Source organism: Platichthys flesus, chromosome 10 (assembly GCF_949316205.1).
Source record: "Platichthys flesus chromosome 10, fPlaFle2.1, whole genome shotgun sequence".
Classification (NCBI taxonomy): domain Eukaryota; kingdom Metazoa; phylum Chordata; class Actinopteri; order Pleuronectiformes; family Pleuronectidae; genus Platichthys; species Platichthys flesus.
Genome location: NC_084954.1, coordinates 3,173,934 through 3,199,642, shown reverse-complemented (window position 1 = coordinate 3,199,642; position 25,709 = coordinate 3,173,934). Strand labels below are relative to the sequence as shown.

The 25,709-nt window shown below is 45.4% G+C and overlaps 1 protein-coding gene across 1 annotated transcript; it reads left to right on the top strand.

The window, feature by feature from the left end:
- The first annotated feature begins 1,066 nt into the window (after positions 1-1,066).
- rab11fip5a (RAB11 family interacting protein 5a (class I)) lies at positions 1,067-24,816 on the top strand. The gene is made up of 6 exons (XM_062397526.1): positions 1,067-1,846; positions 12,843-13,351; positions 14,625-15,138; positions 17,491-19,731; positions 21,213-21,369; positions 22,164-24,816. Exons 1-6 carry the CDS (start codon positions 1,467-1,469, stop codon positions 22,419-22,421), a joined length of 4,059 nt encoding a protein of 1,352 aa, XP_062253510.1. The 5' UTR covers positions 1,067-1,466; the 3' UTR covers positions 22,422-24,816.
- The last annotated feature ends 893 nt before the right edge of the window (positions 24,817-25,709 follow it).

Genomic DNA, 25,709 nt, shown 5'->3' with positions numbered 1-25,709 from the left:
TGTATCACAGGCCCAACGCAAACAGACCATCAGTTGACCAAGGAGCCTAGGAGGACACTAGGAAACCTACATGGACACGGGGGAGGACATGCAACCTCCACACAGAACAACTTAGCATGGTCGCCTCACAGCAAAGGGTTGCTGGTTCAAATTCCAGTTCGGTCGGGGGCTTTGTCCCTTTCCTCAGGGAGAATGTTCCACAGAGTGGGAGCCTTGACAGATAAAGGTCTCAGGCCACGAACGTGTACACATAGAGCACGAAATCTTAAAATCTGTTCTGAAATGTATTGGAAGCCACGAAGAGAAAGGAAATGCAATAATCCAAACATGAGAAAATGGAGGCATGAATCTCAATCTCTAAGTTTCTCATGGTTTAAAAAACTGTTTCCTGAGCTGCGGAAAACACGAGGGGACATCAGTGTTGAGCTGGTGACTTCAGGTGAGGTCATGGTAAAAGCTGACACTGAGGTTTTAAGGCACTTCTGGTCTTCTAAAATATGACAAAACAAATATCCCGGCCTCCTTTGGTTCACATGTGTCCAGTGGGTTGGGATCATAGACTGGATATAAAGGTTGGGTAGAGAACCAAGTCCTTACCTGGGTCTTGTGAACATCAGGTTCTGGACCATCCAGCTTTTTATATCCAGGGAACAATCAGTGAGAGAAGTGACCCTCGATCAGAGAATGACGATTATTTGAACTTTGACTATCTTTGAAAAGTGTGTTGTGTATATGAATGCTTTTATTGTTTGGACCCACGTGTTTGAATTTGTTTTTGTCACTAAAACAACTCACGGGGCAAAGTATGAGATGATTGGATTGTGTTGTTATTCTATGATTTTATTCTTCTTATTCTTTATTCTTCATTTTTATTATCTTTTACTTTGACATCTTTAACAAGGTGTGATTTGATTTCTGAACTTATTTAAGTACTTTGAACTGGATTACTCTGAAAGGTGCAACATGAGTAAAGTTAGAGTGATGGATTATTCTCCCTCATCTCATCCAGTTTTAACCGAACCTGCTTTAAAGATGGTACCGGAGCCGATGCTGATGTTTGACAGCCACTTCGCTTCACCTCACATTCCAGCAGAGGCGTACACGGAGCAGTGTGCACGCGCAGCCATGTGTTGAACTTCCTGCAGGAGAAGGAGGGTAGAGGCGTGACGTCGCTGCCCGCAGAGAGGCCCGTGCGGCGGGGGGGAGGCAGCCAGAGACGCGCCGTGCGGGGACCGACGCTGCCGCTACCGCAGAGCAGAGCAGCGAGGGCACCGAACCAGCCGGGCGACCGCGGCGACTTCCCCCGCAGACAACCGGACACAGCACACGGCCATAATGCGGCAGCGCCCGCCGAGCCCGGAGCTGACGTGACAGCGCACAAACCGGAGGAAGCGGAACCCCCCTGTCCCCCGGTGGCCTCGGGGAGCGCGGCGGCTCGCTCGGTGCGTCTGGAGGAGGCTGCAGACATGTCCTCGCTAACCGTGGAGGAGGAGGAGCAGACATGGGTACCGACGCACGTCCAGGTGACGGTGCTCAGAGGCAGGGGCTTGCGGGGCAAGGGCAAGCACGGCACCAGCGACGTGTACGCCATCATCCAGCTGGGGAAAGAGAAGTACTCGACCGGCGTGGCGGAGAAGACCACCGAGCCGGAGTGGAGGGAGGAGTGCTCCTTCGAGCTGCAGCCCGGCGTGCTGCAGGGCGGCGGGCGGAGCGGCTACCCGGCCGGGGGCAGCGAGCTGGTCCTCACCGTCATGCACCGGGCGCTGATGGGGCTGGACGTGTTCCTGGGCCAGGCTGTGGTTCAACTGGACGAGGTGTTCAACCAGAGCCGATGGGTGAAAAACCAGTGAGTTCACCTGCCTGTGCACGTCATATGTGTGTGTGTGTGTGTGTGTGTGGTGTCAACCTGCAGATGTGGTTGCAGCTGCATGCACGAGCCTCATCTTTCTCATTCTACCTCCTGTGTGTGTGTGTGTCTGTGTTGTGTAGTTTGCTTCCCAGTTTGTTCCCAGACATAAACACAGCCGTCAGATCGGTGCTGCTGCATCAGGGCCCTGCAGACACTCCCTCCCTCCTCCCACCGACATACCAAACTAAACTCTGACCACAACACATCCCAGTGAGGCTGCAGATCCCCCCCCCCCCCCCCACCCATCCCATCCCAACCTCCCACACCAACCTGGTTGTTTTGTTGTGGCTTCTCAAAATCTGGTTCTCCCAGTAGTCCGAGGCGTGACGTGTAGAGCCGGGTTTGGATTAATGGCCTGTCCCAGTTCTCTGGGATTATCTAACAGTTTCATGATCTGTAAGCTCCAGGGTATTTTTAGAATAACATGTTCTTTCGCACAGGAGCCCGACAACCGCCCCACAGGCGTGGACGTGCAGAAGACACGGGACGTTTGTACGCAGCCTAAACATTTCCACTTTCAGATCTCTATCATTTGGGATCAATAAGGGATAAACTATCACCAGCTGCTGCTTGAGTTTGAACTTTTGTCATATCCTACTGTACATTTGTCCATTTGTGGCATAAAGAAACACTATTTCAGTGTAAGTGTGTGATCATCTGAGCTTGTGACACTTGTACTAAACTTGACCAACTGTGGTTGAAATGCAGATAAACCAGATTGACTCTCATACCGTGCACACACTGGTAGGCTCCATGCCCAGTGCACTCACGTACACTTTGTATGTGGAAACAGGAATTACTTGAACAATATTTAACTGCACAACAGCTGTTAGCAAAGACATCAGGATCAGTGACATAAGTGATAATTGTTAAGTTGTGTTTTCAGAGTTTCAAACTAAAACCGGGGCCAGCAGCGTTTTCTAAACATCTCAGTTTTAGCACCTCTAAAACTACAGAGTTGATTTGTGTTCAAAAGTGTGGATTTCCCCCCTGATTTAAAGTTTCATCAAGATTCATGAATTATATCCTGGAAAGTTGGAGAAAATGCCCCAAACCTTCCCCTCACGATGTTAAATAGAGTGAAAACGAATTAATTGATCTGCCCCTTCGGTCGGATCCAACACAAAATGTAATAGTCAAAGTCAAAGGACACAGACAAATGTCAAATGTACAGGACGTAGACGGGATGAAGCTGTTTCTCTCTGATCCCCGGTGACAGAACATACAAGTACCCAAAACAACATAATGAGTACTACAAACATAGTACAGCGAGGGGCCACTGTGTGCAGCCATCTTGGATGTAGAAAGATAGGTTCTCTCTCTGACCACCTTCCACCAAGTTTCGTGAATACCTCTAGTTTTTGAATGATTTTGCAGACAAACAATTAAACTATGAATAAAACCACTTTTAAGGTGTCATTGCCACAACCAGGACCTAAATGTTGGTTCTTTGCAACACCCTCCTCCATCATGACATGGTGTCTGTGTCCTTCTACAGACGCGACTAGCACCCGACCCGTCTGTGCTTTCACTCAGGTAGACCCGTGAACACGAGATGAAAGGGGAACCAGTCGCCTCCCGTCGGTCGCTGTCGCAGCCGCGTGGCTTGAAGGTTAGAGTCTGTGATGTTGATGTGTCAGCAGTTTGGTGCTTTGGTACAGTCACAGTCTCCACGTGCTGGTTTTCAATGAAACCGGGCTGAACACTGGCAACACTTCCAACTGGAGCCTGAACGATATGGATCTGAGGAGACGGAGGTCGAGGGGATATTGGGGATTAAAACACTTCAGCGGCAAACTTAAATGTGTCATGTGGCAAACGTCCAGTATGTCTGCAAGGGCTCAAACTGGCACATTTTGATTTGCCAACCAGTAGCGGTCTGTCTTTATTTCCCCATGAGGAAATACTCAGTGTTCACATGTTTGAGCCCTTGAGAAAAGCATCCTATCTTCTGGCTGCTTGGTGCTAAAGGAGAAGTTTGACATTAGATGAATCGCAGTCCCAAGCTCGATTGTTTCTATCTTAAAAAAAGACTTAAACACAATATAGGATAGTATATTTTCAATGGGAGACTTGTTGTGAATAACACAAATGCAATACAATAGATTTTTTTTTTGAGTTTAAGTGCTGGTTTGAGGATTTGAAAGACAAAGTAGAAAGTTCCAGAGTGAAGTCCACATGATAGTGTAACAACCTACTTACGTTTTAACATTATAATAAGTTCAGAACGTTGCTATTGTGCTGCTGTGAACCTGTGGATCATGTTTTATCACCAGCACCCGACCTACTGAAGCTTTTGCTAAGTGGTGACTGTCTGCACTGCTCAGCTGAATGAGGTTATAACAAATACACAGTGGGACAATTATAGAAGAGTCATAAAGAGTGAGAACGGACTCGGGGGTAATTCTGACACATCTATATGAGTTCAAAATATTAACCACTGTAGGTTTTACCAGTGGGTTAGACAGGAACAAGTAAAGCTACTGCTGTTACGATTGTGAGAAATATTTTACATTGTTAGGATTATTAGCTGCAGATTTGTATTAGGTGATGTGATTTATTACGTTTGTGGTTTATCACGTTGGCAGGTTTTACAGAATGCATCAATTTAAAGTGCTTTCTTCACAACTGTTTGCTAAGGGTGAGCTTTATTTGCATGGGGTTGAATGGCGGCAGTCAAATCTGATAATGAAAACAAACACAGCGAGCAGCTCTGGTGGAGGAATGAGAATACAGCAGCTTTTAATGAGGACTCACCTCAACACAAAGTCAGGTTACATTTACACACGACTGCTTTGATCTGTCTTTTCAAAAGCACAATAAAACGGCATCACTTTCTTCTTGCAGAGGCTGAGGGCCGAGGTGTCTCCGGCCGTTCTGCCAACACTCTGTCACTTCACAGTTGGTAATATTTATAAAGCCCTTTGGAGGAGGTGGAGGCTTCAGGGTGCTGTAGGGCCCGGGGTCGTATATTCCAGCAAATGGAGACATTTCAGGTGGAAGTGACTCCTTTCTCCTGAACCTTCTTTCATTCTCTCCAGGATTCATCAGTTTTCAAACGGTGTAGTTCTGATTCAGCGTGTTCCCGTCACAGTCAGTGGGAATGAAGGAGGAGGTACTGGAGCTTATTTGAGCTTGACAAGCTAGCCTGCTGCAGTTTAAAACAGATGCTAACTTGCTTCAATTTTACAATAATAACTCAATACAAGGATTGAAAGGAACAAAATGATCCGTTTGGGACTCGCACACAAAGTTAAACACTTCACAACTTCAGATTTGTGTTGCAGAAAATGATTTGTCGATATATTGTTCATCAACGGAAACAATTTGGATTCACCATTTAAATCCTTTATCCAGCACAAATGACAAACTGGTTTTACTTTCTTAAAAACTAAGCTTAGCTGCATCCTGTAAATTGAATTTGATGATGTGATATTTAATGCAATGAACAAACTATAATGAAAGTACAATGCAGGCACAGTTTCTTCACACACGAGCGGGCAGAGCAGCAAATCGTCCACTTGACTGCTCTATTCAAAACACGCCTCAACCCGTCTGATCTCAATCAGCAGCTGGTGCATTAGATGAAGTTAAAGCTGAACTGGCCTCAGATGGGCGGCACAAGAGGAAGCAGTGGCCGAGATGGTTTTGCATGTGGAGCTTTCAGTGTAGAGCAGATTCCTGGAACGGTGGGCGTTGAGTGAATTCCCCAAAAGGGTCTGTGGGGGGGGGGCGGGGGGGCGGGGGGCGGGCACTGCCAAACGTCACAAGAACTTCACAAGCAACACATTTGACTCTAAATATGAATTTTCATTAATTTGTACTTTGTCCAACACAGTTTCCTTCATAGCTTTTAGTTGCAGGTCAGGGATTCTTCACATATTAGATAGTCAGTGGTTAAATTATGATTTAGACGCTGCATTTTAAAACTGCTCCTCTCTAGTTGTCCTGTAGACACATTGTTATTCTATGATAATAATAATTTGAATTTATACAGCGGCTTCCAAGAGACCCAAGGACGCTTTCCATGCGGAAGCCAATGTCTGATGTTGTTCTAGGCTCTGAGTGATACTGAACCTCCATCTGCTGAGTGAGGCAGAACGTGTGTGTGTGAGTGTGTGTGAGTGTGTGTGTGTGTGTGTGTGTGTGTGATGTGCATCCAGAACAATCCTCTGCTAAGGGCCGATAGACTCAGTCTGAGAGAATCCAGTCTAATGGACATTTCAGATTACATAACTGTGCAACCTGACGAGTCCTCCAGCGGCTGCTGTGTGGAGGTCCTGTGCAGTGAAGATGAGGAGATGCATTAAAACAACTGTGCAGCTTTGAGGTGGATTCTGTTTGTGTATGAGACCAGAACAACCAGACGGATACATCTAGGTCACTGTGACTTGTTTTTGTTCCTGCAGGTTGTCAAAGCCCCTTTAGCCAACTAGCCCACATGCTAATGTGAGCAAAGCAGCAAGTGTAAAGCAATGATATCAACTAGAGTCAAGATGAAGCTGTTTTCAGACATGACCTGTAAAATCCTGATAATTGGCTCCGGAGTTTACCCAGAGTTCACTTTTCACACGTGCACCTGCTCCGGAGAAAACACTGAGGAACAGTTCAGTGCTCGTCTGAGAGCAGAGTGGTTTCCTCTGGATTGAGCACAAATTGATTGTGAACCCAAAGTCAATTAAAGGGTAAAACCTGTGATTTGTTCTGAAGAGAAACTCAATGTTTCAGATAAAAGTTCTCTTTATAAAAGAAGCTTGGAGTCATACATGAAGAAAAGGAAACGGGTTGTTCTGCATTGTATGTTTTGTTTTATTTCCTGTTGGTTTTATTTTACCTAACGAAATAGAAGTTATAACTTTCTTGAAGGTGGTGGTATAGAGATTTAGAGCTGGAGCATTCTCACACAGTTCTACAGTATAGGTCTGAATTTGTTGATGAAGCATTTAAACACAATGTTCTCTGAACCCTGTGATGCAGGAATCTGCCTGGAACAAGATAATAAGTGTGACGTCCAAACGTATTATCCTTTATTACTTATTGTTCTCCGGATGCTTCTGCAGGTGCAGCACCTGCCTCTGTTTCTGTTGATCTGCTTTTTGCCCAGTGACTCATTTTACTGTTGCATAATACAAAACACCCGATTGTGTTCAGTGGATTTTAACCCAAGGTTTCCATCAACATATCATTAACAGATATATGATTTATAAAGGAGATCAGTCAGGTATATTGGAGGTTTCTGGGTTGAAACTATTTAAATTTCATGAGTAGGTTTCATTTTAATTTCTTGGTTCTTGACGTCTACCACAGGTTGGAATGTTGAAGGTGCAGTGCCAGCTGTGGCTCAGGAGATAGAGCGGGTCGTCCTCTAACCAGAGGGTTGGTGGTTCGATCCCAGTCACGCCGATCTAATTGGTGATTGCTAATTGGCAGTGCTATATGCTCGCCCAATGGCATTCTGGCTCCAGCTGACGACCCTCATGGATAAGTGCTGTAGATAACGGACAGGTGGACACCATCTCTGTGTCTCAAATCCGATATTGTTGTTGGCTTTGTGTTGTACGGATTCTACTCACCAATTGTAGTGCACGGATTCCAATACTAAGAGGGTGCTGCAGTCCCAAAGAACATGTGCACGATAGCTAGAGTATCTGCTGGGTGCTCACCTCACTTGGAAGTTCATGTTTTGCTATCGTGTTCTCTCTATCGTGTTCTCTCTGTCGTGTTCTCTCTATCGTGTTCTCCTTCCTCAATATCCTTTTTTTCCGCAAATTTGAAAGTGTACTCTTTTGCCACCGAGCCAAGACGGCAGCTGTAGATTGGGCGAAGCCTCCAACATGTGACACTCGACTCCCGTGTCCCCATACTCAAAACATAACATAGATTTAAATTGAGACGCAGCTTATGACTGTATTTAAACATTCCCAGTCTTTCTGTCACCTGGTCCCTGACGTGTGGTGCGAGGACACAATGCCGGGCTGTTATCACGAGGGGAAGTTAACGGTGAGGTCTGAGCTCATCGCGTCCAGATGTGGAATGTGCTCTGGGACTCGCAGCCTGTCTGCTACTTCTGCTGAGGAGGCAGGAATCCAGGCCAGGCCGTTACCCACAGTGCTCCTGGAGGGTTCGCTGGCCTAAATCTCTGGGACACATGGAACAGGAAGTTTCAAATGAAGCTCGAGTGAAGCGGTGCCATTTACCCGCCTTGCATCTTCTCGGACACACCGCGTTTCGGCTGGGGAGTCGCCGAGTGTCTTTGGCTGCCTATCAGCCGCAGCTTTTAAGTTCGTCCAGCACTGTTGGGTTTATTTGGTACTTTGCTGCTAACTTTTCTGCTGAGTCAGCTTGTTTAATTGGCAGACAGAATAACACTTTATACTCATCAAGGATCTAATGTCTGTTGGGGATTCTCTTTGGACAAAAATACAAGTTTCTAACCTGGTTTAAAGCTTCAGAATTTTCCATCCACATCTCGGATTTCTGTTGTGACCATAGACGTGTTTATAAGTCTGATGAATAGTCGTTGATGATAGAGTTTTGTAAGTGATATAAGGAACTGGGGATCTCATCCACGCTCTATAAAAAAGTGGCATGCACAGATTTAAACTTTCTCAGTTACACACATATTTAAACGCTGTAAAGAAGATGGACACCTACTGTCTTTGTATTTAGCGTTTCGATGGGTTGTTGTCTACTTCACTACTTCAATATATCTTCCATCATGGGGAAGTGTACTTATTTCCAGGACTCTGATATTCCTTCAAATTTGTTGCACTTAACAAATATCTTAAAATTGACCTTTAAACTGCAGAACCCTGTCAATCTTCCTGCATAATGATAATTTCAAACTTGGCACAAGATGGAAATTTGCCTTGTAGACTCAATCATCTGCTTATTGACATGACATCTCCTACATCCTACAATATTCAAGGATTTGCGAACTTTCGTAAAAATCCCAAAACCGGAGGTAGTTGTCCACCTCACCTCACATATTTGTGGTTGACTCAGATTTTATAGCGATCTTGAGCCCTTTGACTCCTCTGCTGAAGGAAAGTGTATCTGAATTCCTCAGCTGACACCCTTACCCTTGGCACCACTTTTACTCCAGAGAGCCTCTTTTCTCTGGATCTGATGCCGCCCAGGCTCCCGGATTTCCCACTGAGGCCAAGCACACTCTGGATAAAATAAGCTGATAGCCTACTTGTCTCGCCATTACAGTCCGTCCTCTTTCTAGAGCAATCTACTTGCTCCACAGAAGAATTATTATTTGCAAGCTGAAGACCAAGACGGCAGCTGGAAGAGGAAAATCAGAACCTGCCCTCCGCCCCTCAGTGGGTCAGTGAGCAGGCCCGAGAGGAGGAGATGCTGTCACGCTGGGACGGGGTGGAGTGTCCTGATTTCCTGTTTTTGCAAGATGGGGAAGCAGATATGCCGTCATGCTCTGCAGCTCTGGAAGGGGATTGTGCAAACACACCAAAAAAATACTCATACTGACAAATTAAAAAGGAAAAATCTGTTTGAGCATTTGCAGATTGTTATTTATTACCCACAATGCTTCACAGTGTCAGGTCAACAGCCTGGTGGATGTTGTGCAGGCGTCTGTGTGGGACGATGCGTTTGGGAAACCGGCTCCTCTTCTGTGACCGGCTGTTTTTGTTCTGTGCTGCAGTTTCTGTGTGTAGCGCCACGTTTTTGTTTCCTTACATGCGTTTGTTTTGTCGTCGTCAGGCTTGTTCATGCATCACGTGACCCACAAGCCCAGGTGCACGTGTATAAATAGACCTTTGCATCGTCTTCAAAAACAGAAGACAGTTTTGTGGCTGATGAAAAATAGTAAACGAAATGGTACGAGTCAGCAGAGGCAAATCAAATAAATCACAAAACAGCTTGTGTGAGTTTGTGTAGGACTTCTCACACTAAGAATAAGAACAATTACAACGTGTGGACGGTGGAATCAATGATGGCGGCTGCAGTAGTAGCTCGACCTTTGCAGGAGAAAACCTCACCCAGCTCCCGGGTGCTGTGTCTGGAATGTGAGCCCCACCTCGGAGGCAGGGAGTTGGCCGCCCGGTCAGGAGGAGGAGGACTGATACTATTGTTGGAGCATCGGTGTGAAACTCGAGTCCACACCTAGCCGGCATCTGAGGCGGCGAATACGAGCAGAGTCGCAGGAGCAAGAGCCGACACCAAAAAAAACAAACAAATATCTGTGCCGCTTCAGATTAAAAGAATAGAAGAGAACAAACCGGTTTGAAGCTCAGGAATCTACTTTGCTTACTCATTGCTTGATAATCTGGTTCCAGGATTTGATTTGACGAAATGTAAAAGCATCATCTGGATTAAAACTAAGCCTCTGTCAAGTTTAACAAGTACACAAACTTTGCCACTGCTTGTATCCACACGGGAGTGTCGCTCCTCCTCTCGTTTCCCTTTTTGAAAAGTGGGTTTCTGAACGTGTGTTTATGTGACGTGATGTTTTGTTCCCGTGCAGCTATGAAAAGCAGCAGCAGCATTCCTCTCCTCTGTGCTGCGGCTCCACCTGCTTGTTATTTCTGAGTTGCTCTGGAAGCTCTGGTGTTTGTTTTGCTAATTGTTTTTCTGCGGCCGCGTAGTTTCCTGGGTGTCACCGTGTTGTCAGGGCTGAACTCGAGGCCGGTGGCTGGATGACATTGATTATACTCAACCTAAAGTTATACTTAGTGTTTTTACTGGAGCAGAGAGTTTTCTTGTCTCTTTTCCTTTGTGATCAAACAAAACCAAAAAAGGGACCTGGAAGCAAAGCCACTGATTTTGTTTGTGACCACGAGACTTGTGGTTTTGAATCCAATCTCTTTCTTTAGTGGTTTTTAAACTGTCCTTGCTTCGTTCCTTTACAGCTACAAGTGAAACGTATAATTTATTCTGTCATAACAAAGTTTAAATCTGCCGGGAACCTCAAATATTCAGAAAATGTCTAAGTTCCTATAAAAGAAGAACAAACCTTTTAGCAGTAATCTCCTCTCAGGGCTGTAAAAACATTGTTTCACTCTTTATGCAGCAAATAAACCTGTAATGTGGATTTTTAGGGATTTTATCTGCAGACTTGATTCATGTCGTGGAATCACACACAGTAACAGCTCTCTGCTCAGTTTTCTTTCACGTGGGAGCTTTCATTTCTCTGCTTTTACTTTCTAACCTCTGTTCTCGGAACATTTCTCAGTCGCACATTTGTCGTTCCACAACACGACATTTAGATTTTCTTGTTGACTCGACAGAACAGGATATTGTAGTCATTCCTGAAGTGTCACCCCCCCCCCACACACACACACTTATATCTCTGACATCCTGTTTTATATTTCTACATTAAAACTGTATATTGTTCAGAGTCCCCCCAACACACACAGGCTAAATACAAAATGAGCTGTAATTGCACTTAATATCATTAAGGACAAACAAATAAAGCAAATTTAGGGAACTTATATCTTTGAGTGTGTGCAGCCTTGGTGGAGGTATGTCCTTATATAACTGGAGCTCCATTGTAGTTATATGATATTCTGAAAGTAGGGTATATAACTTTGCACCACACCAGAGAATGAGGAGCAGGTATTTGTCATCCTCTCGATGCAGCAGCTCGGAGTCTCTGTGGTCGAGGTGCGATTTGAAAATAGCCCGGCAGAACAGGAAGTGAACAAATAAAAGCAGCTCTCGGGTTGTCGCCCTCGCTGCAGCGGTAACCCCCCCCCCCCCCCCCCACCTCCCGTTGGCACCAAGTGTCAGAAACATGTGTTCTCTATGTTTTGTAGAGCGGGGGGGGGGATTCTGTTTTTTACTGAGGGTCTGTCGTGTAGCTATGTGGGACAAGCACCGTTAAACCAGAGATCACCATCGTTTCACTTCTTTGCTCTTGTTTAACGCGGTCTGATTAAAGAACAAGAGGCCTCCCCAAGGCATTGTGGGATGTTTGACCACACACAGCTGTGTGCAGTTAGTAGGACAAACACACACACACACACACATTTTAGCCCATTTCATAATTACAGTCATTCACGTCATTCAATGCCAAACTTACTCATGACGTGTGTGTGTGTGTGTGTGTGTGTGTGTGTGTGTGTGTGTGTGTGTGTGTGTGTGTGTGTGTGTGTGTGTGTGTGTGTGTGTGTGTGTGTGTGTGTGTGTGTGTGTGTGTGTGTGTGTGTGTGTGTGTGTGTGTGTGTGTGTGTGTGTGTGTGTGTGTGTGTGTGTGTGTGTGTGTGTGTGTGTGTGTGTGTGTGTGTGTTATTATTGAATTAAGAGTACACTGAAGAATTGAATGTGTCAGTTGAATGCAGTTATCTCCAATTATTTTTCATTAAATATTTATTCAATCAGAAACACTGGATCTTGTATAATAACACGTCATGATCCCTTTTTTTTTATTATTTTAGTTTGACTCTGATAAAGTCTAAACACTACATTACCCATGATCCTCCACAGCAGTTGCCATGGAGAAGAATTTAAAAAAGCTTTGTCATTATAGTGGAGAACAAAAGATGGAGGCTGGACTCATAGTTTTTATTAATTTATCCAAAAATAATCCAGCAATGAATTGATCTCAACTGCTGATCGTCCTGTCAGATTTCTTAGGGATGTTGGATGCTCTTTAGTTTTTTATTAATTAATATAAATTAATAATTAATTGTTCGTCTTTCATATAAGATTGAAGCTGTAGAAGAGCTCCACCTGGTGAGTCATGTTTTCTATTGGAAAAATTAATACATTTAATATATAATTTATTTTAAGTTTAAAGAAAGAAAGTTGTGGTTATTGAAAGAATCAAATCCTCATCATCATCCAGGATTTCACTTGATAAAAGACTCACCAGTGAATCAATAATCCTTATTGCTGCAGATTAATTCTATCGTCCTGCTAGATGACTTCAGGGAAACATTCAAGACCATTTCCATGTGTTCTGTTGCAGGTGGTACAGACTCAACTCCAAAACCGGGAAGAAGGAGAAGGAACGAGGAGACATTCAAGTCAGCGTCCAGTTCACCAGGAACAACCTGACGGCCAGCATGTACGACCTCGTCATGAAGGACAAGGGCACCTCCACCTTCAATAAGCTCAAAGAGCGCATGAGGGGGAAGAGGAGATCCAGTGAGGAGGACTCCTCCTCGGCCGTGGTGCCCGGTGGGAACGGGTCCGGGAGTCGGGTGAGGACCCGGCTGCCGAGCGATGGAGGCGGCGAGGAGGACTACGAGGACGACGAGGGGGGGGAGGCCCGGCGCAGCAAGATGAGGACCTTCTTCCTCCGAGGGAAGCTGAGGAAGTCGTCGGACACTCGCTCCAGCACGTCGCTCGGCTCAGAGAGCAGCGAGTCGTCTCGGGGGGGCAGCCTCAGTCCCACAGCCGGCATCAGTGTGGTGGTTTCTGACCTCTCCAACTCGCCCAGTAACAGCAGCAACCTGACGGCAGACTACTCCCCAGGTGAGAGTCCCCAGAGGATAGACCAGGTTTCGATTAAAGTTTCAGAGAGCCTGGAGTTGTGTTTTTGTAATTTTCTTTCTGCAACACTCAAATATATTAAAAGTCAGTTTTCATTAAATTTATGACAAAGAAAAACATTAAAAGATATTTGAGAAGTAGCGAGCAGCGACCTGAACACCTGATAATCAACAATTCAATGATTGGTTTCAGTTCTAATCTGCTGATGATTGTTTTGAGTCTAGTAACCTACAGAGAATTTAATCTCTGTTGTACAAAGAGCAGGATAATGCAGCCTCAGGTTTTCAGTGGTGAGCAGATCTCACTCATTCAGTCTATATAAGATCTTAAGTAACACTTCAGAAGGAGAAGGGTTTAGTTTGTGTTCTTCACGAGGTCGCCTCCCAGTCGCCTTTTACTGTGAAAAGGAAGCTGCGTTTGTGAGTTGACGGTGAAACGGAAAGTTCTCAGTTCGTACGTGCAACAGCAAAATTGAGTGTGAAACAGGAAGAGGCCACAAATAATCCACTTTAATTATATTTTCTAAACAGCTCTTTGAGTGGGTTCCATTTCCACCACTTCTTTATTCACTTATTACATTAGCTCAACAATTTATGCAACGTCTGAGGACTTTTTTTTTTTGTATCAGATTCTGTTTGAGCTCATTTTTTAGTGTGACATTTTAATAATACTCTATATTTTTATCGCATTTTCCTGAACAAAAAGCTTCACAGAGGGAAAACATGGAGATTTAACAACAGCGATCAAAACAATATTATCAGCAATACTGATGAAACATTTTTAATATATAAAATACTTTGTCCGTATCATCCAGCTGTACGACCACAGTGCTGCTGTAGAGAGAATAAATTGGGGGAACGTGTGCGTCTCAACATCACAACAGACCCACAAAGACTTAATTAAATGTGAGTTGTGGAGCAGCTGTGTGTCGACAGCCGTGTGGATTGTGCGGAGGTTCGAGCTCCTGAGTGTCGTCTGCTTTGTTAAACCGCCTGATTGCAGAGGTAGAGGAAGAGAGAGAGAGCGACTCTGCACAGTGAAGCACAGAGCAACACTTCCCATTATACCAGAAGTGAGTAATCACACAGAGGTGAATTAATCCAGAGCTACTGACCCAGCCTGCTGTGAAGAGCTTGGAAGTCAAAGCCATTACAAGGTTTTATCACCTGACTAAGCTGCCTGTAAATTTAATTTAGCAAAGCCATTGATTAGCTGCATCCATTTTCCCACTATCTCTCTGTTTCTCATTTTGCAGAGCACACGGAAAACACGTCGCCCAAGTCGTCCTCGCTCAGATGTGACTCCGGCGACGAGGCCGGTGAGATCACCATAGCAGTGCCTCAGCTTACTGTCAACGGAAGCCATGCTTACAAAGTCCAGCCCCTGGACCCAGGCTCAGGAAAACCCGTCGACTCGTTAGGCCTGGGACTGCTGCAGAAGTCTCTGCCCGTGTCGGTGTCGCTACAGAACCTCAGCCCGCAGGCGTCCGCCGACCCTCACAAAGCCCCCGGGGGCGACGGGCGCCGCTGGTCCTTTGACAAACCCGGCGAGGAGGAGAAAGCAGCCATAGCAGCGGCTTTGGAGCAAAGCAGGCCCATGCAGGGTGAAGAGGAGGAAGAGGAGCGTTTGGGCCGGGCCGCCCTATCAGAGAGCCAGGGGAAGACGCAGAGGGGGAAAGGGTCCAAGGACGGGTCGGAGGGGCCCCCCGCGGCCACCCCGGAGAAACACAAGGGCTGGTTCGGATCCAAGGACTCGCACTGCAAACCCAGGTGAGATACACACTGTGATCACAGAGGGAAGCTAACGACACACTGATCCTTTGCTACAGCATCGAACAGGTGACGGGTTTTCTTTTAGTACATTTCAGTATAAATACGAATGAAATCAGTTTGGTGAAAAAGCAGCTGACGCGCTCATGAGCCTGTCGGGGGGGGGGGGGGGGGTTTGAACCTGCACTGTTTGGAGTTCTCTGCTTCTCCGCTCATAACTCGGGTCCAATCCCACGTGATCTGTTCTACTTGAGTTGTGTTCTGTTTGAGTTGTGTTCTACTTGACTTGTGTTCTACTTGAGTTGTGTTCTGTTTGAGTTGTGTTCTACTTGAGTTGTGTTCTATTTGAGTTGTGTTCTACTTGAGTTGTGTTCTGGTAGAAAACGTGGGTGTGTGTGAAGGAATGTGTTTGATGTGCAGGCTGACACGTTCGCAGCAAACGTCTAAACACAACTTTACTCAAGGTGATGATGAACTAACTCGAACGAATTCTATCCAATGTTAACTTTGACTTTTAAGTTTGCTTCATGTCCCTTCTTGTCCCTTCAGAAGGGTTTATGATCTATACTGCAGCCAGCCACCAGGGGAGCTGTGGGGAGCTGTCATGTCGTCCATCTTTATATACATGGTTAGCCTAGCTTAGCATAAGAACTGACAACAGGGTTAACCGACCCACATCATTAAATCTCAGAAACCAGCAGCTAGTTTGTGAAGTTAAAGAAGAATTATCTCAGCCTAAAGTTCTGATAAAACTTAAAGACGTAAATTCTTAAAACGTCCACTGCTCCCTGAGGGTTCAGTTTCAAACTCCACAGCCACAGTGTCATTACGTCGAACACGTATCAATGTGGTTGTTTACTTTTCACTTCCTGCGTGCCGGCGTGGTGGAGAGACGCTGCCCCCCCCCCAGGTCTCTGGTTACAGCAGGTATCTGCAATGCAGATGGAGGAGGGCGCTGCTCTCGAGAAATTAGCTCCATCAAGCTTGAAGCTTCGCAAACGCTGTAACACGGTTCAGAGAGAATCTCAGTTGCATAGGAAAGATGAGGATGTGGGCTGGAGTGTTGGTCTCTAGTGTGTGTGTGTGTGTGTGCGTGTGTGTGTGTGTTTCCACTTCGAACACAAACACAATCTGAAGTGGGTAATTTAATTGGGAGCTGTCGCCTGCTGCTCCGAACGTTCTTTGTGTTGGTATCTAATATAAATCAAATCTTTAATACCAGGTCTCCAAAAACACTTACTAACAATTATTTTAAATTTTCTATCAGTTCATTGAACCGAGACAAGAAAAAAACAAAACAATCACTGAGTCATAATATTTCCATCCGCAGCAGAAGAATGTTCTGATAAGCGCCTGCTGCTCGAAGCAGGGTCAGCGGTTCTGGACCATAGTAAACTCAATATCCTTCTGCCAGCGCTGTAGCTTTAGGTTTTCATCGGTTACACAACCACACGCTCGGATCCTCGGGGGGGTGGGGGGAGAAGTGTCAAGTTGGCAGCAGTAGCAGAAAGTAATCGTAACACTCAGCTGCAGCTCCTGCAAAATATCAGTGAAAACACAGGTGAGGCTCAGGAACACGTGTTTTAGGTGCGTGAATGTACAAGAACAAGCCTTTTAAAAACTAATACAGTCACAGATCAGGACTTTATATGATTTATAAAATGTTCCAGTTACTCTGACGGAGGGTTTTACATTTAAAATTGGGGTCAAAACTGTTTTAGAACTCGACAAATGTATTAGTTGGTCGTTAATATACCAATGTGAGCCTTTCACAGATATTTTATCTACGTAACAGATTCACACGAAAAACAGAAAAGAATCCAAATATATATTCCTTTGACATTTTTGTGGATTCCTCAGAGAATAATTTATGGATCTTCATGATTGTCCTTCTAACATCTGAGGATTATGTGTGATTTGGTGTCGATTCAAATAAAAAAATCTGGATCTAGTGAATTTAAATGTGATTTCATAAGAGGACTGTTGGGCTTTGGCAGAGATATGTGCTCTACTGGGTATTAATATTTGAATTAAAAAATATTCTGTCTGTTCTCTCTCTTTGGTTGTATTTAAGTTTATGGTTCCACTGTAATATATCAAACCTCAGTTACATTTCTTTGTGATCATAGAAATATATATTGAGGTATTGGAATTTTTTTTACTCCTTTTAATATTGTTATCTGCCCCCCAAAGAAATCCCTATTGGTCGGGCTCTACACTGTTTCTATAGTCAGGCAGTCAGTGACAGATTCAGGGTAAAGATGTGAAATGAGACAGAAAACCTCCTGCAGACGAACGGTCCCATGAGCCATCCTCACTAATCCAGAGGACTTTGTGCGTTTCCTTTCACAGCCTGGTGGTGTCACCTAAACTAGACCCCAACACTGATCCCCTCCCCTCTAGTCACCCCCCCTCGGGTCCCCCTGTTGATCTTACCTCTCTGGTTTCTCCGCTGCATCCCACTAACCCCTTCTGCCGCTCACAGACCTCACCGCCTCCCATATCCCCCTGCAACCCTTTCTTCCCTGTCCGCAAGCACAACCCTTTCTATGACGACATGCTAACCACTCAGGACCCAACACCCCCATTGCCTCCTCTGCCCTATCTCTCCAGCTCCCGGCCCCCCATAGCTCAGCTCTTTCCGCAGGCGAGTAACCCCAGCCACACCGTGACCCGCGACAACCCAGCCACAGGGGACTCCGTCGTTGGCACCGATGTTGCGACGGGTGATGGGATGGCCGAAGTTGAGAAAGGTCTCCTTCCTCTTGCCTCCGACCCTTTAATGTCCGCTGGGCAGCTGGAGCCAGAGTCGGAGTGGGACGAGTCTTTTGAAGCGTTTGCAGCTGGCAGGCTGCAGTCTCCAGAGGACCTGAGCACAGATTGCAAAACACAGCAGAACACGCCCAGTGACTATCCGTTGGAAAACTGCAATAATAAAGAAACGTTACTGCCCATAACGGATCGGAACACTAGTGAAAGTGACGCACTACATCATCACCCCTGCAGGACAGACCCGTCCGACGCTCAAGGAGCCACTGACACATTTGCACAATTCCTTGAAACAATCCCAGAACGGATCAAGTCTGAAAGCGACAATACAACTTTCAATCCAACTCCTGATTTATCAAAGGTTGACACTTGCACGGAAACTAATCAAGCTAGCAGTACCACTAACACTAACATGCACCAGACCCCCTGTAACACCTCGTCCACACAGCTCTTCAGCAGCTCCCCGGATCCTGCTTCATCAGGTCTCGGCAGCTCGGTCGAGGACGACATCCATTCCTGTCTTTCTTCTTATGCCGATAAACTTTCTGCGTCCTCCTCCTCTGAGGAATCTGAGGCACGGAACTTTGAGAGCAACATTCAACATCCTGACGCCACTGTGTCCGAAAACCAGAAGCCCTCAGAGTCCGAAGATGACCTCACCGACAGGTCAAACGATTGGACTGTTATTCAGCAGCAGGAAGGGGATGGAGGTCCGGACAATTCAGAGGCACCACAGTCCCCGGTGATTCCACATCAGGGGCCTGAGATCCCCGCAAGAGAGTCAGAAACTAAAGGTGCAGAAACGGACTTGTTGCCGAACGTCTCTGAAGTCCAACTAGAATCCAACGACTCTTCACAGTCTGATGTGTTCAAAAGCCTGATTTTGGATTTCTCTGAGGAGTTTAAGGACAGTTCTGGAAACATTCTTGTGACTCCAGATGATGAATTCTCCTCCAAGCTCCCATCGCTGTACGTCCTGACCTCCTCGCCTGATCTGAAGCAGCGTTTGTTGGACACCAGTTTAGGACGACCGGAGTCGAGCCGGTCTAGTCCGGTGTCATTTGGGGCTTTCGGTGAAACCAGACCCGGCCTGGACTTCGACAGCACACTGTTGCACACTCAGGTGTCTGATCAGAGCTCCAGCAGCTTCCTCCACAGCCTTTATGTCAGCACCGACTCGCAGGATTACCAGACTTGTGTGTCTCACTCGTCCTCCAGCGTCTCGGAGCTGGACGAGACCCGGCTCTCTGCGAACTCAACGCTCCGCGGTGAGCTGAGCGACATTCAGACAACTGCTGACGCTGCTCTGGGCCTAGAGGGGTCCACCGGTGCATCCACGTCATCGAGCAGAGAAGTCAACCAAACCAACAGATTTGAAGAATACGAAGACAAGACAAACTTCATGATGGGGGATGATTTTGATCTGGAAGTTCTTCCCGCAGCACTTACAGACTCTGAGGAGAGCTGCGGTCCAAAGAGGCTCGGTGAGGAAAACCAGAAGGATGACGAGTTCTCAAGATCTGCTGTTCTCCACCGCTCCCACTCCGAGGGAACCCTGACGCCGGGCTTTGACGAGCTCCTCCTGCCCTCCTTCGGGAGCGATCCCGGTGCGATTCAGGACTCCTCGTCGGTTCCACCAGACCTCGCTCTCCCCTCTCTGACCTCCTTTGCTCCCTCTTTAACGCTAAGTAGCTCCTCTCTAGTGCTCCGCTCCTCCCCTCCCCTTGCTTTGGCGGGGTCACCACCCAGCACGGCTCAAGCTGCTGAGCCCGAGGAGACGCAGGAGCAGCAGCAGCAGCAGCAGGCAGCCAGTCAGCAGAACAGGTGAGGTTGCACATGCTCCGTGAGAAGGTGGAGGGGATCCAGCTTCCAGAAATTTCTATCCTGTTGTCTTCTTCAATCTTCTTCTGCCGCTCCGCTTCTGCCGGCTTTTCTTCTGAGTCGCCAGCTCTCAAGGGGTTTCTCCTTTTGTGGTGTGACCTTGTCTTTTTCATCACTCTCACACACACACACACACACACACACACACAGACACACACACACTGGTGTTAACAGGACTCCTCTGCAGGTGTCTTGTGTGTGGCAACAAGAGGGGAAAAGGAGCCTCAGGCCAATTAGCAGTTATTATTTTGCCCTGATTCCTTCCTCTACACACACTCACACACTCACACACACACACACACACACACACACACACACACACACACACACACACACACACACACACACACACACACACACCTCCCCACAGGGCCGGCAGCCACACTCATTTGCCAAAACCTCCACCAGGAAACCAGGCTCGATTCGAGGCGAACAAGGTGTTGTTGTGTCACTGATAGCATTTCCTTTTCACCTCGGAGTAATAACACATTTAACACACTTCTCCCTGTTTGATTGCACTGACGCATGCAATTAAATCTTTCAGTTTTGAGCTCATTTAATTTCAATTTTCACCAGTGTTTCCTGTAGTGAGGACTCTCAGCCTGTCTAACCTGCATCCATGTCTGGTGTCACGCTGCAGGTCTACAGAGCAGTCTGATATAGGACAATGATGGAGCCTGTAAATTTAATACCAGGCCTGTCGTGGCATGAAGTTAAATATGGTTCCATCTCAATGTAGGTCACCGACACGGGGGTTGTTTATCCTGTGTTATTGTAATGTTGTAGTTTGATAATGTCCCTCATGCTGACCTGAACTTAAACAGTAAGACGGTGGCCTGTTTTAACCAAAGTAAAATTTTTCAGAAGAGAAAAATGTATTTGCTGAAGAGAGATTTAATTTGAAGTCAATGTTTTGACGCTTCCCAGAGGAAATCAAGGTTGTGGGCTCTGTGATTTTCAGAATAAAAGCTCAGTTTTTAACCTTGTTAAAGTGTAGTTTTACTAAAGAGTGATGTGTTAAATTTCACATTATTTGATTTGAAGGATTCTTAGATCTAAGAAGACTTTGGTAAAAGCCGACATTTGATCCATCTCAGAAATAAATATTATAGAAATTTCTTCATCGCTCTTGATCCCTATTGTCATCTTATTTTAACTGAAATATATATATTTTGATTAATTTCCATTTTCATCATCTTGAGGTTGTGATAAATGGTCAAAAGCTCCAGAAAAAAGTTGTAGTAAAACCTTGACGGAGGAAGGAAACATGTCATATGCAGATAAAAATGACCACAGACCTGCAGCGTGGTGACCGGACCGGGTTCCTTACATCTCTCAAAACTATAACAAAGGTGTGTGGCTGTCATCACGTTTAATACCTGACTGTATGAACTGTATGCATTTCTGGCTGTTGTCCCGTCCAGCCCCCACCCAGTGAGGCCCCTGACCACTGCCCTGCTGGCTGAGGAGAAGCGGACTGAGGGCCGCTCAGTGCTGGCCACCGGCCTGGAGAAGCTCAAGTCCACCATCCACCCAGGGAGGAGCAGCCAGATCAGCGAGGCGGAGACGGACAGGAGGAAGGTGCAGAAATCACTATATTTCTTATGTTTGATTTTGCATTTTAAGTGTCACGAATCAGTATGTTTAGTTTTATATGATTTTTGAAAAACTCAATAAGAAAAACATCATTCATCCGGGAGAGGAAATTTGGTTTTCGATTAAGTTGTTTCAGCCGAGAACAGAAATACAAACAGACACTAACAATAAATAGGAATAAACAATTATAAAGTAAATACAATAATTCAAGATGTATAAATCCAAAGATGATAATAATAACCGAACATCAATAATAACAAACAGTTAAATAGATTAATCATTTCTACCTGCTTTAAAACAGAGGGTAAACCTTATAATGGGATTAGTGACTTTAATGTATTTACACAGATAATCTATTCGAGTTAAATGAACCATACATTTCTGTTATGAGGCTCTATACTTTCATACCTAACAGATTGATAAATGAAAACTAAGAATGTTCCATCACTGAGTGAAACACATTATTCTGTTGGCAGAAAAAACCCGGATCCCGTCAATTAATTAATTTCAATTTAATCTTAATTGAATTTAACAGAAAATTTAAATATTGATTACATTTAAATCCATAAAAAATGCCTGGATCCGCCCCTTTGTCCAGATTCTTTCTTCTTTCAGAACCTTTAACCAAGTTTTGTGGAAATCTGTTCAGTAGGTTTTGTGTTCTCCTGCCGTCACATATAAACAAACAAGAACCAAATGGACACGGGGGTGGAAACATAACCATCACACTGCTCTTATCCTCCGCTGCTTCTCTCTCTCTCTCACTCTCTCCGGCTCAGTCTCTGACGGAGGGGGCGGGCTCGTACTACCACCTGACCCACAGCGAACTGGTCGCCCTGCTGGGGCAGCGGGAGGCGGACCTGCGGCGGCAGGGGGCGGAGTTCGAGCGTCAGCGGGTCCTGCTGGCCAAGCGGGAGCTGGAGCTGAAGAGGCTGAAGCCGCAGGTTCGAGATCTGGAGGACTACATCGACACGCTGCTGGTGCGCATCATGGAGCAGAAGCCCACGCTCCTGCAAGTGGGCTCCAAGCTCAAGTGACAGAGGCAGGGGGGGGGGGGGGGGGGTTGCAATCCGATCCTCATCTGTTCACTCTTAACCTCCACAACAGCTCTTTAGTCTTTTCACTGCTACGCTGTCCTTTTTGATACCAATAGTTAGGCACCGAGAGACGTCGAGGCCACGAGTCCGGGCCGGCTGAAGGTGGCTGGGGCGGTTCTGAAGGTAGCGGGTCCTCAGGTTGTTTTCAGGTTCACACGGCACGTTGTTTTTTTTTTTACGGCCGGGGTCTAAGGACCGGGTTCTTCTTGGGTTCTGAGGGTCCCCCGACTGTTGAAACACAGATTCCTCCTTTTCACCTCACGTCTCACTTCTATCACCTTATCACAAGAGAGAGGAACTGCAGAGTGTTCAGTCCATAACAACGTGGAAACAGCCGATATCGCACAAAGACCATTGAATTCAGATCGATGCATCAGGTCCAGTTTCTCTGAGGCAGACGTTGGGTTCCTTTTGTTTCAGTGCAGCTTGAAAATCAGGGTGTGGAGACTTGAAACCAGCTCGAGAAGAGAATCTATCACAGGTCACATCTTCTCAGCTTTTGCCTTTTTCTCTTCGCACTGGATTTCAGAGCCCCCCCCAGGCAGTTATTTTTCAATTAATGGATCAATTAGTAGCTCTACAAAAGGTCACAAAAGTACAATGTAATTTGTCCAAATCAAACTTTAAAACAAAGAGTTTAATGGAAAAAAGAACAACAATTTGACTTGGAAAGTAGAAAGATTCAAATCGGATAAACACGCCTCTGAAAAACGTATAAATAAGTAAAGAACTAGTTAGCGCCCTAAGTTTCAAATATCAGCAAGTGGTTTTTCTCGCTTAACTGAAATGAACTCGAGTCGGTAGCTGCAACGGAGAATCGAGCTGAAAGGGATTAATTTTCCAGTTCAGTCTTTAAAATGTAAAAACAAACAACGATTGAAAACCCACAAATATTTTATTTAATTATTCCCAAATATGAATAAATAGTCTCATGATATCTCTAGTTGTGATTTAGAGAATCATCTCCCTGATGCACGGTTTCTATTTAATGGGTGCAAAACCATCTGTGTGTTGCGGATCACGACACTTTTTGGCAGACACACGTTGTTATGGATCGACTCTCTTCAGATCCATCGAGAGCTCTGACCGAACCAGCTGAGCGGGGGTGCGAGCTCGGCCTCGCCACCTGCACGTTGACTGGGAAGCGATTGTAGCGTACGAATGTTCAAAAGTGTTCTTAGCCACCAGGTGAATGGTTTTCCTCTCCTACGCAGGACAAGTGGTGTTTATGCTCGGTTTTTCCCCTCTTGAAATTACCCATAATGCTCAGCCACATAAGCTAAACAGTGTTTCACGGTGTTTTCAAGCGAAGACGGCGTCCCTCAGTGTCACCGCAGCTCCTCGGATCTCATGCTTCGGCCTTCTGCCCATGTGGTCGTTATCCACACGACTCCAGTGTGCTGGTACTTGAGTCCCACTCCCTCCGTGTCTGTGTGTCACATCCGCTTCGCCTCAGGCACGCATAGCGCTACAGCTTTCAGGTGTTTATAAAGGGATATATACCACATGCTACAGCATATATGCCAAACGCTGCCTTATTTTTTTTGCTTTGTTTTGATGCTCATTAAAAATCAAGCACTTCATTTCGCTCGTCGGGGCCCGGGGCAGGTTTTGTAGAAGAGAAGCCATCTGTTCAATGAATTTTTTTTTTTTTTTACTTCTTCTGATGCTTTGTTATGCTATTGTTTGGATCACTGCACAAAAACAAATTGTATGCATACCAGTAGAAAACTGAGCGTAACAGTGATTTCCTGTGACATGCCAAAAAAAAGCCTTGAAACTTAATCCATGGAGCAGATTGATACACCATGAAGTATTCTGATATTCTGATATGATGCCACTGTTAACAGCATTCGTGGATGTTCTTGCACTATTCAACCATCAGAACACGACTCTCCTGTACCCGTCTGTCTCACGTCGGTATAGTTAGATCTCCTTTACACCGTACTGCACTTTCTAATCGCTCTGTGATTTTAGCACTCGGCCTTTGACACCACGACAGCGACTAGCCAGTGAGCTTGAAGCGTTACAGACTCGTCCATCACTCGTCCTTCCATGTCAGTTCTCGCTATGCGACGGCAATACCAAGTGCGTAGACGACTGTAGAGACGTGTTCAATGTGACTCGGCACTTACCAAGCGCAGTCCTCTCCCACGTCTTCCATTTTGAAAGAAGGTTTTTATTTAAACTGATTGTACCTTGTCCCTCGATTGTTTAGCCAGTGGAATGTGCGTTAGGTAGTATGTAAGATTGGAAAGTTTACAACTCGTGATGCAATTCTGTTTCACAAATTTTGTATATTTAATAAAGAATATTTTGTGTTTCTTGCTCACTATATGTTTGGTTGTGCATCTTTCTTGGGTGGTTCTTGTGTGTGTGTGTGTGTGTGTGTGTGTGTGTGTGTGTGTGTGTGTGTGTGTGTGTGTGTGTGTGTGTGTGTGTGTGTGTGTGTGTGTGTGTGTGTGTGTGTGTGTGTGTGTGTGTGTGTGTGTGTGTGTGTGTGTGTGTGTGTGTGTGTGTGTGTGTGTGTGTGTGTGTGTGTGTGTGTGTGTGTTTTCAGGTTTGCATTCAGGGTTGATTTCTGGCAATTGTGCAACTGCTTCCATTTCAGTTAAACACATGAACAAAACATTTATATATTTCAAATAAACGTGCATCCACTTTCACATATTTTTATATCAGTCATATATAGGTATAGGATCTTAAATGAATTACAGTAACCGGCTTACCTTACAATCGATACTGACAGTGGTGGAGATGGTCCACTCTGTGATGCAGCTGGTGATGCTGTGCTTCTCAAAGAGGAGGAGGTTAACTCCTTAACAGACTTTAACATGGTAAAAATAAAAGTGTATTACTTCATAGTTCATCAGATCATAATCATTCCAGCTTAGGAAATAGGTGGTGGACATCAGCCTCAGGCTCTTTATGTGATAGTCTATTCTAGTAAAGTTACACTTCCTATAATTTATTTATATTTAACACATTAATTCACTGAAGTGTGCCTGAGATCAACAATGTAAAAACTGAAGGTGGCAGACAAGTTTAGTTTTCACGTGACTCATAATTTCAAATCTCTATATCGTTGAAACAAGTGAATTAGAAAATAATTCACCCCCCACAGAGTTGTCATGATGGAAGAATTACAGATTTCAGGACATATTCCCCTTTTTTACGACTCGTGGTTTTATAAATACTTAGTAAATAAATACTTTGGGATTGATACTA